The 14,564-nt window shown below is 35.3% G+C and overlaps 1 protein-coding gene across 1 annotated transcript; it reads right to left on the reverse strand.

Annotated features, from left to right (window-relative positions):
• Positions 1-1,404: 1,404 nt before the first annotated feature.
• LOC141554135 (uncharacterized) lies at positions 1,405-8,032 on the reverse strand. The gene is made up of 3 exons (XM_074285719.1): positions 7,912-8,032; positions 7,104-7,196; positions 1,405-3,539 (listed from the first exon to the last, which is right to left on the reverse strand). Exons 1-3 carry the CDS (start codon positions 7,943-7,945, stop codon positions 2,248-2,250), a joined length of 1,419 nt encoding a protein of 472 aa, XP_074141820.1. The 5' UTR covers positions 7,946-8,032; the 3' UTR covers positions 1,405-2,247.
• Positions 8,033-14,564: the final 6,532 nt, after the last annotated feature.

A 14,564-nucleotide genomic window follows, 5' to 3' on the forward strand; every position in this document is an offset into this window, starting at 1 on the left:
TTCCAGGTTAGGCAAAAAGAGCCGAGAAAGTCCTGACCCAAAATGGGGAACCAGGTAGTGCAGAAGGGAGAGGGCTGGGCTTGAGTCAGAAAAACCTGTGTTCAAACCCATGATTTGATGATAGCCATGTGTCCTGGAGCAAGTCTTTTAACCTGTTTGCCTCTGTTTCCTCAACTCTAAAATGGGGACAGGAATAGTACCTACTTTCTAGGGTTGCTGAGAGAAATAAGATCACATCTGTAAAGTGCTCAGTATGGCATCTAATGGTTTAATGCTCACCATCGTCACAGAGATTTCTCCTGTTGTTATAAAAATGTTAATATTTTTCAGTTTATTGTACTTTTATAATTTCAAATGACTAAGGGGCCATGGGCTGATCCAGTCTCCAGCCTCCCTGCTGACTGCCTTCTCCTGGTTGCATTCTAGCTTGTCTAGATTCTTCCTAAAATATGGTACCCAGGACTCTAGACAGTTTGACCAAAGCAAGCTTGAGCACATGTAGCTTGATTAGGGCAGACTTACCCTTTGTTTGCTTTGTCATTTTTGTCCAGCCCTCAGTGGAATAAAAAGGTCTTCCCAAGGTGAATGTTCCCCTCCACAACATGAAACACAGCCCAACCATTTCTGACCATCCTGGGCAGCTTGTGAGGACTTGGCTCACACAATTCCAAATCCTTTTCTCCCCAAATTGGCACTCTCTCTCCACTGACCTTTTCTGTCTTTTATCATCTTTGTGATTGAGAGGGTTGTGAAGTGAGCATCATTCAGGTGTACAATTAATATCCCAGTGACTTGAGAGAAAGCAGCCTGTGTTAAGGAGACATCTTAGTGCACAGGAAAGAATGCTCTATAAGGAGGCAGAGGACCTGGGTTCAGACTCTCCAACTTTGACTAGCCATTCATCTCCTTCAGACCTCACTCTTATGGACTTAGTGATTCAGATTCTCTGACTTCCAACATCTCACTTCAGAATCTCTGAGCCTGTGGAAGGCCCCATGAGCTCACCTCAGGTCCAGCTGCTTCCCTTCTGAAACTGAGGCTAGATAATACTCTGATTCTGGTCCTTTGGGGAACATGGGAAAGGAGACACACCACTAACATTGCAAATGCCTTCCTTTTCTGACTGGGAGCATTTGGGGAGGAATGTTTCATGCCAGGAAGTCCAGAGGAAAAGACGTTTTTGCAGGTGGAAACTCAGGCTGCTCCTCCCCACACCCCAAAGCCCTTGTTTTGCATGTTACTTCCCAGACAGCTGCTGAAAGCCCCTATTAGTATGGCCTGTTGTACCCCTGGGCAGGGCAAGCATTTGACAGGGCACAGTATACAGATGGGGTCCCCAGTTAATAAACTCCTCTACCTCCTCTTGCTATCTAGTTTTCAGGTGAAGAAGTAAATACAAAGAAGTGTTATGGAATGGTTAACATTTTTATTTTAGGTCATTTAGAACACATTTATGGGATGCTAAACTCTTCATTTTTATTGGAATATACAACAAGAAAGTTTTGTTGGGGTCTGAAACTTGGTTAATGATGCAAAACACTAATGCTTTATTTCTCAATCTAGAAACCATCATTGGAGATATTGTGATGACTTAGTCTCCACCCTCCCCAATCAATCATCTCTCCTGAAAAGACAGTCACCATTACCTGCAGGTCCAATCAAGACATTAGCAACATTTTATACTGTTATCAACAGAAACCTGGGCAGTCTATAGGTTCCTGATCTATAGGGCTTCCACTCTGCAGCCTGGGGTCTCCCCAAAATTCAGTGGCAGTGATTCAGGAAGAGATTTCATTTTCAAAACCAGCATCATGAAAGCTGAGGATGTTGGAGATTATCACTGTTTGAAAGTTTACAACTTCCTTTTTCCACTGTTTAAGCCCCAGACAAAAATGTCCTCAGATTGTTCAGTTTGTGCTACCCAGGGTCATCATTCGAAGTAGCCTCTGCTCTCTGCACAGTACCAACATAAGCTGCTTCCCCTTCTGCACCGCTGAACTCCCTGAACCCCACATTTTTCCAAAGCATGTCCTGTCATGAAATTCTACTTCACCTTCACATAGCCAAGGAAGGGCAGATAACATTGCAGTCTGGGGTTCCCATGTTAATTGCTTTCATAAGGTTTTTCTCTAGTAAAAATTTTCTGATGTCAAGTTTTGTGGTCCAACTGAAGACATAACATTTCTCTGCAGCATGAACTCCTTGATGTTAAGTATCAAGTTCAGGTGGAAGACTTTCCCTAATACATTATATTAAAAAGTTTTCTTCCCAATCCAGATTTGTGTCATTGAATAAGTTATCCAAGTCATACTGGAAGAACTCATGCTCCTCACAATCATAAGATATTTCTTCATGTGTTTTCTTATGTGCATTAAGTAATAGATCACTACTGAAGGAACTACCACATTCATCACATACGTAAGGCTTCTCTGCGATATGAATTTTCTGATGTCGAGTAAGATGTGTCTTCAGTTTGAAAGCCTTCCCACATTCATTGCATTCATAAGGTTTCTCTTCAGAATGAATACGCTGATGTCTCACGAAATCTGAATTCCAAAAGAAGCCTTTCCCACATTCTTCACATTTGTAGGGCTTCTCTCCAGTATGAATTTTTTGATGCCGACTAAGATGTGTCTTCAGTTTGAAAGTCTTCCCACATTCATTGCATTCATAAGGTTTCTCTCCAGAATGAATACTCTGATGTCTCACGAAATCTGAATTCCAAAAGAAGCCCTTCCCACATTCATCACAGACAAATGGTTTTTCTCCAGGATGAATTTTCTTATGCAGAATAAGCTGTTCTCTCAATCTGAAAGTTTTGTCACACTCATTACATTCATAAGGCTTCTCACCTGTATGAATTCTCTTATGTTGAATAAAGTGTGTCCCCATTCTAAAGGCCTTCCCACATTCATCACATTTATAAGGTTTCTCTCCAGTATGAATTTTCTCATGCTGATTTAGCTGTGTTTTCAGTCTAAAGGCCTTCTCACATTTGTTACATTTGTAAGGTTTCTCCCCAGTATGTATACTTTGATGTCGCATGAAATCTGAATTCCAAAAGAAACCTTTCCCACATTCATTACATACAAATGGTTTTTCTTCAGTATGTGTTCTCTGATGCTGAGTAAGCTGCGACACCAGTTTAAAGGCCTCCCCACAATTACATACATAAAGTTTCTCTCCAATATGTATTCTCTGATGTTGAATAAATTGTTTCTTCACTTTGAAGGTCATTTCACATTCATCACATTTATAAAACTTCTCTTCAATATGAATTTTCTGGTGACGAGTAAGCTGTATCTTCTGTCTGAAGGCCTTTCCACATACACTACACTCATAAGATTTTTCTCCAGTGGGAATTTTTTGATGTTCAACTAATAGTGATGTGTAATGGAAGTCCTTTCCACATTCTTTACTTTGATAAGGAATCTCTCCATTACAAATTATCTGTTGTTGAGCAAGTTGTGTGTCCTGTCCAAAAGCTTTTTCACATTCATTATGCTTGTAAGGTTTTTCTTCAGTACATTCTTTAGTCTCTGAAAAGAATAATAAAAGACTGATTAACCCTGTCTCTCTCCTTTCCCCCTTTCTCAAAGTTTGTAGTCACTCAAAAGTTTTAAAACTGTTCCCTAGTTTTCCCACCTGAGAGAGCTTGTCTCACTGGTCTTCCAATAAGGATCAAAATTCATTTTATGTAAAAATATTGTGTCTCATAGTTAACATATATAAATAAATCAACAGAATGGAGGGATATCTGGAGGGATAAATAAGCCCTTATTCTATTTCAAATAGAGACATTTGAATGGAATAAGAAAATAAAAGACTATCCATAAAAATGTAGATGTTTTATATCCATTAAAATATAAAAAATGTGGGGGAAGATGTTAGGGACATATTTGCATACTTTTAATGTCTTCCCCCACATATTTTTATATTTATATTTTTATTATTTTATATTGGAAAACACTGAAGAGCAAGAATAAGGAGAATGGATCAGTTTAGGATGAAGAAGAGATAAAAAATAAGCAAAATTAAGAAGAAAAATGAGGAAAAAGGAAAGTCATATCAGAAAATCATTGCCATAAATTTCTGCTAACAATACAACATAGGTATTTTTTACTATAGCTTTTTATATACAAAACATATGCATGGGTAATTTTTCAACATTGACCCTTGCAAAAACTTTTGTTCCAACTTTTCCTCTCCCCTAGATGGTAGGTAGTCCCATACATGTTAAATATGTTAAAGTATATGTTAAGTACAACATATGTAATTTATACAATACAACATATCTATTTTGAAAGGAACTGATTCAAAATTTTTAAGAGTAAGATACAGTTCAAAAAAGGAAAATGATTAACATATATAGATGTTTTTTATTAGGGAAATTATTAATAGTTACCTGAAACATTATTCAAACTCAGGTAATCTAAGAAGTCAGAATGAAACAATTTGGATATATCAACAAAGAATCATCAGATTAGCAAAGACACTGTAAAATGATAACGAATTATGGTAGTTATGTTGAAATAGGTACTGCTTCTGCTGCTGTTGATATTTCTCTGAAAATTAATATAGCAATTTAAGCTAGTGCTATAAAACTGTTCATGTTCATTAACCCAATGATCCCAGGACTAGGTCTACATTCTCAAAATTTTACTAAAATCAAACAAAAATCTCTATTAATAAATATTCACAGCAGCTGTTTGCAAAATAGCATTACACTGAAAACTTCTAAGTACAGGGATAGAACTATAGCTAAACAAATCATGTCATGAATGTATCACAGTGACTTTATAAACATAATTTTGAAGCATAAAGAAAAACAAAATGGTATATAAAATGATAGAAAAGATGAAAAGAGCAATTAGGTTATAATTTAAAAAGTAATTAAATTAAATTAAGCCTTAAAAAGTAATATGAAAAACAACAGAAAAAATATCAGAGACTCAAGAAAAAAGTCAAACTATTTATCTTTTAAGTAATGTGCTTGTTTTAAAAGAGAGAATGAATTAATGGAAGTGAGGCACAAGAATGACTGCATATGATAAGACAATTTAAAAGTTACATTATTCCTAGCTATGTGATCCTGGGCAAGTCACTTAATTCCAGCTCAGAAAAAAAAAATAAATAAATAAAAGTTACATTAGAGAATACCTATCCTATATTGAGGCAACAACTTTTTTTTGAGATTTGAGGTACATATTGAGTAAAGAGATTTAAAAAAAAAAGTAATTTATCTCACAAAAAGAATGGGTAAAACAATTTTTCCATCCCAAGATAACTCAAAAGGTTGATAGGAAATGTCTGTGGCACCAAAGTGAGCAAGCAGCAGTCCAGAGCAGCACAGACCCACCCTAGGAAATTAACACTAAGTCTTGGGAGCAATTAAATCAACAGCAGCAGCAGCAACTGTAACTCTCAGCCCATAGATGGTAAGGGGGTCAGAAAACTGGTCAGAAGGAGATTACAGGAATCTCTTTTCTGGCAGCAGGGGAAGGAATCTGTTCCTTTGCTTATATTTGGATCTGGGTTCCCACCTTGGGTGGCAGTTTCAAGGAGGGGAGAAGGACTAGCCACAAGAGCTTGTAGCTACAATAGAGCAGGAATCCTATTTACAGTTCCAGAGTCCTTTCGGTCCCTTAGAGAACAGGACAGAAGAGAAGTAAGCACATTGCTCCTTAGATAACCACCATGAAAGAAGTAAAAACTTAAAAGTCCTTAGTCATATTTTTGAAAATGGCTACAAAAACTCCTTGAAGCTTGGGACACTGTGGCCTCTAAATGCAAATAAAGCATCACTTTAGGAGAGTTAAAAGTCAAGAAATATGCTGGGAAAATGAGCAAATAAAAGAGCAAAAAATTCTTACTACAGAGTTACTACAAAGACAAGGAAGATCAAAAAAAACCACACTCAGAAGACAACAAAATAAAAACTCCTCCTACATCCAAAGCTTCAAAGAAAAATATGAATTGGCCCCAGACTATGGAATGGCTCAAAAAGAATTTTAAAGATCTGGTAAGAGAAGAAGAGGAAAAGTCGGGAAAAGATATGAGAAAAATACAATAAAATTATGAAAAAAGATTCAACAACTTAGTAAAGGAAACACAAAAATAACAAATGAAAAACAAAAAAAGTATATAGAACAGAATAGTCCAAATATTCCAAATAGAAGTATAATAATCCAATGAGAAGAATATCTTAAAAAGCAATTTGATTAAAAGGGAAAAGAGGCATGAAAATTAATTGAAGAAAAGAACTCCTAAAAAAGGAGAAATGGTCAAATGGAAAAGGAGGCACAAAAGGTCATTGAAGAAAATAATTCCTTAAAAACTAAAACTGGTGTAAGGGCCCTTTAAATGGGTGGACACAGTGCATCGGGAGATTGAGGCCCAGAAGTAATTTCTGTGGATATTAGGACTGCCCTTGGGCGGGATCCTGGCCATATTGAGATAGTTTTGTAATGGGTGACTCTCTCGCTGATTGGCTGTGTGTGTGACCTCACAGGCTATGTAAGCCCACTGCAGGCAGCAACTGCCCTCTTTAACCTGGTGCTCTTCACTCTGGCTTCCTAGCCTGGGTGGCCAAGCAAGATGGGTAGCCGAAAGAGGTAAGGGTTTTGGTAGTGAACACATGGGTCTTCTGACCAGGTGTTCACTAGGGAACCAACAAGTCAGGGCATCAGTCAGGGCATTATGTGAGTAGGTATAATAAAGGCTTTTAAGATTACACGTGGCTGTTCTTGAGTGCGCTACCGGTTATTAAGCTATAGATTCAAGAGATTGTGGCCAGAGACCTTAGAAGGCCTCAGAGGAGGCGAGCCGGGTAGAGCTCACACTGCAAAGGACAGTGGTCAAAGGTACTCTGGTGGGTCTAGGACAGACTAGTAATTGTAACTGCCGGGAGAGCACGTTACAAACTGGATAAGTAATGACTTTTTAGGACATTAAGAAATAATAAGACAAAACCAAAAGAATGGGAAAAAAAAGAAGAAAATCTTAAATACATTATTGGAAAACTATTTTGTAAAAACTTCTGATACAAAATGACCAACAGAGCTATAGTTTAAAACTCATCAGCTTGATTTTTATGTAGTTACCTGGACAGCTGGTTCTTGGGATATCTGTCTCAGGCATCCAAAATATTTCCTTGCTTTCCATTTGATGGAAATCTGGTTTGGAAATTGCATATTCTGTTCAATGAAAATGAAAAAAATGGTAGAGATGGTAATTTAATTAGTCTATCTTAAATGATTTTAGTACTCTACCCTACACTCATGAGAGAAGTGTGGGAATGAGACTGCAGAATGTTTCTTACATCATCAAGGACACTTGCTATTAGCTATTTTCTCTGGGAAATTGTATTGTTTAACTAGGGAGTATGCTCAACATGCTGGTTGGTGGAGGAGAGAAGCAGGTTCATTTATTTATTTATTTATTTGTTTGTTTGTTTGTTTGTTTGTTTGTTTATTTGTTTGTTTATTTATTTATTTATTTTAAACTTGTGAGGAGGGGAAGGAGAATTGACACTTTAAAAAAATCAATAAAATTTTAAAAATCTAAACTTAAAAGGTTTGGAGGAGGAGGGAAGGCAGGGTAAGAAAATAGGCAGGTTAGGAAGACCTCACTGATGGTACAAATGACCAATGAAGGTCAGTCTATATTATGAGGGAATGGGTTACTGAGTATTTACAAAAAAAAAACAACTCATATGACATACTCCCTACTTAGAGAAAGAGAATACTTTCTGAATGAACATATACATTGCCTTCTGAATAGGACAATAAAGTAATACAAATATTTTATCTCTTGATACAAAAGGATTAGGATTATGCCAAAAAATAACTGCCAAAGTCTCGAAAATCTCTATAGTATATATTAAAACTCCAAAGGAGTAGCTGTTTTTACCCAAAAAGACCAAGTTCTTATAGTTCTCCGTCATCACTTCCTTGGATAACTTTTTCTGAGATGGGTTCAAATGTACCAACTCCTCCGGAGTGAATTCCACAACCACATCCTTGAATGTCACTGATTCCTGAAACACCAAAAATATTTGAGTTATGCAGGTTTAGTTCTTATCAAGTTTGAAGGAAAAGTACTTGACAGTATAGATTAGCATTTATTTCATTCATTTAAATGAAACATACTACAATGCCTGGTTGATGACAGGCATTTAAAAATTCCTCTCCCATCAGATTGTAAGCTCTTTGAGGGCAAAGGCTATTTTTGCCTTCTTCAACATAGTGCCTGGCACATAGTAGGTGCTTAATTAATGTTTATTGGTTTTCACAACCTGCACACATGGCTCCTACTTTCTGCCCTTTGAATTCAACTTAAAACTTTTCTACTTTCTAAAATAAAACAATGAAAATGAAATAGCTATCAATTGACCCTGTTTTCTCTTATAGGTTAAACATTCTCAGATCCTTTCACCAATCAATATGACCTCATCACCAGTAAAGTTATCATTTTCCTCTCTTTTGAAGGAAAAAAAAATTGGGGGGGGGCAATTTAATGTAAAAACAACTATTACAGAAATTCCATTGTCACAGTGGTGGAGTGAAGAAAGAACTGAATTCCTTAAAAATAACATTTAAAAAAAGTCTCAGGACCAATTTTAGAGCAGAAGAGCACTTTACCAATATATAGGAAAGGACTATCTTACTGGAGTGGGAGAAGAAACACTGAGACCAAGTTAAGGGCAACAGCAAGGTCCTTAACCTCAGCACCATAAGCTTAGGACAATGCAGGAGCACAGCTCAATTCTTATATAAAAGCACAAAGTCACAACATAGATAGGAAAAAATGATCCAAACAACAACAACAAAAGAACTCAACTATAGAGAGTTAGTATGGTAATAGAAAAGATCCAGGGGAAATAATTGAAAAGAAAATAATTCCTTAAAAAAACAAAACTGTACAAATGGAAATAGTGCAAAAGCTCAATGAAGAAAATAATTCCTTAATAATTAGAATTGGGCAAGTGAAAGCTATTTATTCCATGAGACTGCAAGAAAAAAATACAAAAAAAAAAAACCCAAAAGAATTTAAAAAGAAACAAGAAAACATGAAATTTATCATTGGAAAAACAACTGGTATGAAAAATAGAGCCAGGAGAGATAATAGCAACTCTCTCATTAAAGAACAAGAGGACTTACAATATAACATGCCAAAAGTCAACAGTTAGGAGTATAACCAAAAATTACTTACTCTGAAAAAAGGGGAAGAATGAACATTTAATAAAATGCATAATCACACTTTGCAGATGACATGATGATATACTTAGAGAATCCTAGAGAATGAACAAAAAACCCTAATTGAAATAATAAATAACTTTAGCAAATTTACAGGATACAAAATAAACTCACATAAATCATCAGCATTTCTATATGTTAACAAAAAGACCAGCTGAAAGAAATAGAAAGAGAAATGTTATTTAAAATAACTGAAAACAATATAAGGTATTTGGGAGTCTACTTACCAAGACAAACTCAGGAACTACAGGAACACAATTACAAAACATTTTTCACACAAAGTCAGATCTAGACAACTGAAAAAATATTATTTGCTCATGGATAAGCCAAGCCAATATAAAAAAAAATGACAATTCTACTTAACGTAATCTATTTATTCAACACCATACAATCAAACTACCCAAAAAATTACTTTATAGAACCAGAAAAAAATGATCAATAATATCAAGGGAATCAGTGAAAACTATGTGAAGGAAAGTGGTGTAGCTGTGACATTAAAAACTGTGTGATAAAGCAGTAATTATTAAAACAATTTGTACTGGCTGAGAAATAGTGATACAACAGTGGAATAGATTTAGTACATAAGACATTGTAGTAAATTACTATAGTAATCTGTTAACTGATAAGGCCAAAAGATCCAGCCTTTTGGGAGAAAAACTCATTCTTTGACAAAAATTGCTGGAGAAACTGGAAAACAGCATGGGAGAAACTAGGTAAAGATCGGCATACCTCTGACAATTAAATCAAAGATTAAGTAAAAATGGGCAATTTACACGTAAAGGGTGATGCCAAAAGCAAATTAGGAGAACATGGAATAGATTATCTGTCAGATCTAGGGAGAAGAGAAGAATTTAAGACCAAAGAAGATATGGAGCATTACAAAATGTAAAATGGATAATTTTAATCATAAAGAATTACAAAGCTTTAAATAAACAAACCCAGTGCAACCAGGGCTAGAAAAAAAGCAGAAAGCTGGGAAAAACCTTTTACACCAAGTATTGGACAAAGGTCTCACATCTCAAATATAAACAGAACTTAGTCAAATTTATAAGAATATAAAACATTCCTTGATTAATAAATAAAGAATATGAAATTAAGAAGAAATCAAAGCTATCTACAGCATGGAAAAAATGCTCTAAATGATTTGATTAGAAAAATACAAATTAAAACAACTCTGAGGTACTACCTCCTATCTATCAAAAAGAGTAATATGATAGAAAATGAAAATGTTGCATATTGGAGAAGATGAGGGAAAACTGGGACACTAATGCATTGTTGGTAGAGTTGTATATTGATCCAACCATTCTGGAGAGCAATTTGGAACTATGCCCAAGGAGCTATAAAACTGTGCATATGCCTTGATCCATCAATACCACTATATCTCAAAGAGACCACCCAAAAAAGAGAAAGGACCAACCTATTTAAACAGAAATATTTATATTAGGCCTTTTTGTGGTAGCCAAGAAATGGAAAAAAAGGGGATGCTCATCAATTAAGGAATGGTTGAAAAAATTATGCAATATGATTGTCATGGAATATTATATATAAACAAGATTTTAGCTGTTTAGCTTTGACATTCACTTCAATCATATTCCCCACTCTCATCAAGCCAGTTTTTAAAAATGTAAATAGTATTTTATTTTCCAATTACATGAAGAGTTTTTAACCAAGATACTTTCTAAGATTTTGAGTTAACATTTTCCCCCATTAGACATATTGTGAAAGAATAAACAGAACAAAAGAGGACACATACACAAATAGGATGATTTGATCTGCATTTAGACTTCAAAGTTGTTTCTTCTAGAATTTTCCATTATGAGTCTTTTGGAGTTGTCTTGGATCACTACATTGCTGAGAAGAGCTAAGTCTACCACAGCTAACCATCCCACAATCTTGCTGTTACTGTGTATGACATTCTCCAGGTTCTGTTTCCTTCACTCAGCATTACTTCATGTAAGTCTTATCAGGTTTTTTTCTGAAATCCACCTGCTCATCATTTCTTACAGCACAACAGCATTTCATCACCTTTATATACCACAGCCTGTTCAGACAATTCTCCAATTGATGGCCATTCTCTCAGTAACCATTTTTTCCTCTGGCAACAATAAAAAGAGCTGCTTTAAGCATTAATTCTTTCCCCTTCTTCATCGACTTCTATCTTTTAGAAATAGACCTAGTAGTAATTTTGATATCTCAAAAGATATGCAGTTTTATGGCACTTTGGACATAGTTCCAAATTGTTCTCTAGAACACCTGGATCAGTTCACAACTCCAACAAGAATGCATTACCACATCTTTTCTAGCATCTTTCTAATCAAAAGTCATTAAAAGCATTTTTTCCCATAAGTACAGATAACTTTAATTTCTTTATCCTTTGACCATTTATCAACTGGGGAATATTCTTATAAATTTGACTCAGTTCTCTATATATTTGAGAAATGAGAACTTTATCCAAAATACCTGCTATAAAGATTGTCTTCCAACTTTCTGCTTTCCTCCTAATCTTGGTTACATTGGTTTTATTTTGCAAAAAATTTAAAAATATAATCAAAATTATCCACTTTGCATTTCATAATGCTCACTCTTATTGGGGAATAAATTTTTCCCTTTTCCACAGATATGATAGGTAAACTATTCCTTCCTCTCTTAATATGCTTACAGTATCACCTTTTACATCTAAATCATGTACCCATTTTGACCTTATCTTGAAATATATAGTATAAAAGCTGGGTATATCCTAGCTTCTACTATACTATTTTTCAGTTTTCCTAACAGTTTTGTCAAATAGTGAGTTCTTATTCTAGAACTTGGAGTCTTTTCATTCATTAAACAATAGATTACTATAGCCATTGACTACTGTCACTGACCCATCATTTAATTTCTTCGGCAATGCAAGTAGTTTTGATGTTATTTTATTGAGAATTTATAATATAGTTTTAGATCTGGTACAGCTAGGCCACCTTCCTTTGCATTTTTTCCATTAATTATCTTAATATTCTTGACATTTTGTTTTTCCAGATGAATTTTATTATTTTTTTCTAGTTTTATAAAATAATTTTTGGTAGTTTGATTAGTATGGCATTGAATAAGAAATTTAATTTAGGTAGAACTAGGTTTTTTTTTATCATTTTTAAAATATTAGCTTTGACTACTGGGATTATATCCCAAAGAAATACTAAAGAGCGGAAAGAAACATATATGTGCCAAAATGTTTGTGGCAGCTCTTTTTGTTGTAGCTAGAAACTGGAAGATGAATGGATGTCCATCAGTTGGAGAATGGTTGGGTAAATTGTGGTATATGAAGGTTATGGAATATTATTGCTCGGTAAGAAATGACCAGCAGGAGGAATACAGAGAGGCCTGGAGAGACTTAAATCAACTGATGCTGAGTGAAATGAGCAGAACCAGAAGATCACTGTACACTTCAACAACAATACTGTATGAGGATGTATTCTGATGGAAGTGGAAATCTTCAACATAAAGAAGATCCAACTCACTTCCAGTTGATCAATGATGGACAGAGGTAGCTACACCCAGAGAAGAAACACTGGGAAGTGAATGTAAATTGTTAGCACTAATATCTGTCTGCCCAGGTTGCATGTACCTTCGGATTCTAATGTTTATTGTGCAACAAGAAAATGATATTCACACACATGTATTGTACCTAGACTATATTGTAACACATGTAAAATGTATGGGATTGCCTGTCATCGGGGGGAGGGAATAGAGGGAGGGGGGTAATTTGGAAAAATGAATACAAGGGATAATATTATAAAATATATATATATATATATATATATATAATAAAAAAAATAAAAAAAAATATTAGCTTTGCCCACTTATGACCAATTGATATGTTTAGAGGTAGGATAGGGTCACCTAGAAAAAAGTCATCTACCTGAGGGTCAGTGTGGCTTCAGATAGGGCCAAGGAACAGCTGATATGGTGTTTGCTGCCGACATCTTCAGGAAAAAATTCCATGAGCAGAACAGAGGTCTATATACAACATTTGTAGATACAAATGTTGTAGATCTGACCAAAGCATTTGATACTGTCAGCCATGAAGCATATGGAAAATTTGGTTGCCCAGAGAAGTTTATCAGTATTGTACAGTAATTTTATGATGGCAAGCTTGCTTGGGTTCTTAGCAATGGGCAATGCTCTCAAGCTTTCCAAATTATCAATGGAGTAAAATAAATAAATATATAATATTTATATAATAATAATAAAATACATAAAGCTCTGTGCTTGCTCCCATGCTTTTAAACATGTTTTCAGTCATGCTGCCAACCATCTTCAATGAGGACAAACATAGAATCAAAGTCAGCTACCCCACTGATAGTAAATTCTTCAACTTGAAAAAGCCACAAGCCAAAATTAAAGTGGAGAATGTTGGTCCATGATTTTTTGTTTTCAGACCACTGTGCACTCAATGCAGCTTCTAAAGCAGATTTGCAACAAAGTATAGATCAGTTTTCTGCTGCTTGTGCTAATTTTTTTCTTTTTTTAAAATTAATTTTATAATTATAACTTTTTTTTTTGACAGTATGCTTAGATAATTTTTTACAACATTATCCCTTCTATTCACTTCTGTTCTGAATTTTCCCCTCCTTCCCTCCACCTCCTCCCCTAGGTGCAGGCAGTCCCATACATGTTAAATGTGTTGTAGTATATCCTAGATACAATATATATGTGCAGAACTGAATTTCTTGTTGCACAGGAAAAATTGGATTCAGAAGGTAAAGATAACCTGGGGACAAAAAACAAAAATGCAGTTTACACTCATTTCCTAGTGTTCCTTCTCTGGGTGTAGCCGATTCTGTCCATCATTGATTAGTTGGAACTGAATTAGATCTTCTCTTTGTTGAAGATATCCACTTCCATCAGAATACATCCTCATACAGTATTGTTGTTGAAGTGTATAGTGATCTCCTGGTTCTGCTCCTTTCACTCAGCATCAGTTCATGTAAGTCTCTCCACGCCTCTCTGTATTCCTCCTGCTGGTCATTTCTTATAGAACAATAATATTCCATAACATTCATATACCACAATTTACCCAACCATTCTCCATTTGATGGGCATCCATTCATCTTCCAGTTTCTAGGCACTACAAGAGGACTGCCACAAACATTTTGGCACATACAGGTCCCTTTCCCTTCTTTAGTATCTCTTTGGGATATAAGATAAGCCCAGTGGTAGCACTGCTGGATCAAAGGGTATGCATAGTTTGATAACTTTTTGGGCATATTCCAGATTGCTCTCCAGAATGGTTGGATTCTTTCACAACTCCACCAACAATGCATCAGT

The sequence above is a fragment of the Sminthopsis crassicaudata genome, chromosome 2 (genome assembly GCF_048593235.1).
Source record: "Sminthopsis crassicaudata isolate SCR6 chromosome 2, ASM4859323v1, whole genome shotgun sequence".
Classification (NCBI taxonomy): Eukaryota; Metazoa; Chordata; class Mammalia; order Dasyuromorphia; family Dasyuridae; genus Sminthopsis; species Sminthopsis crassicaudata.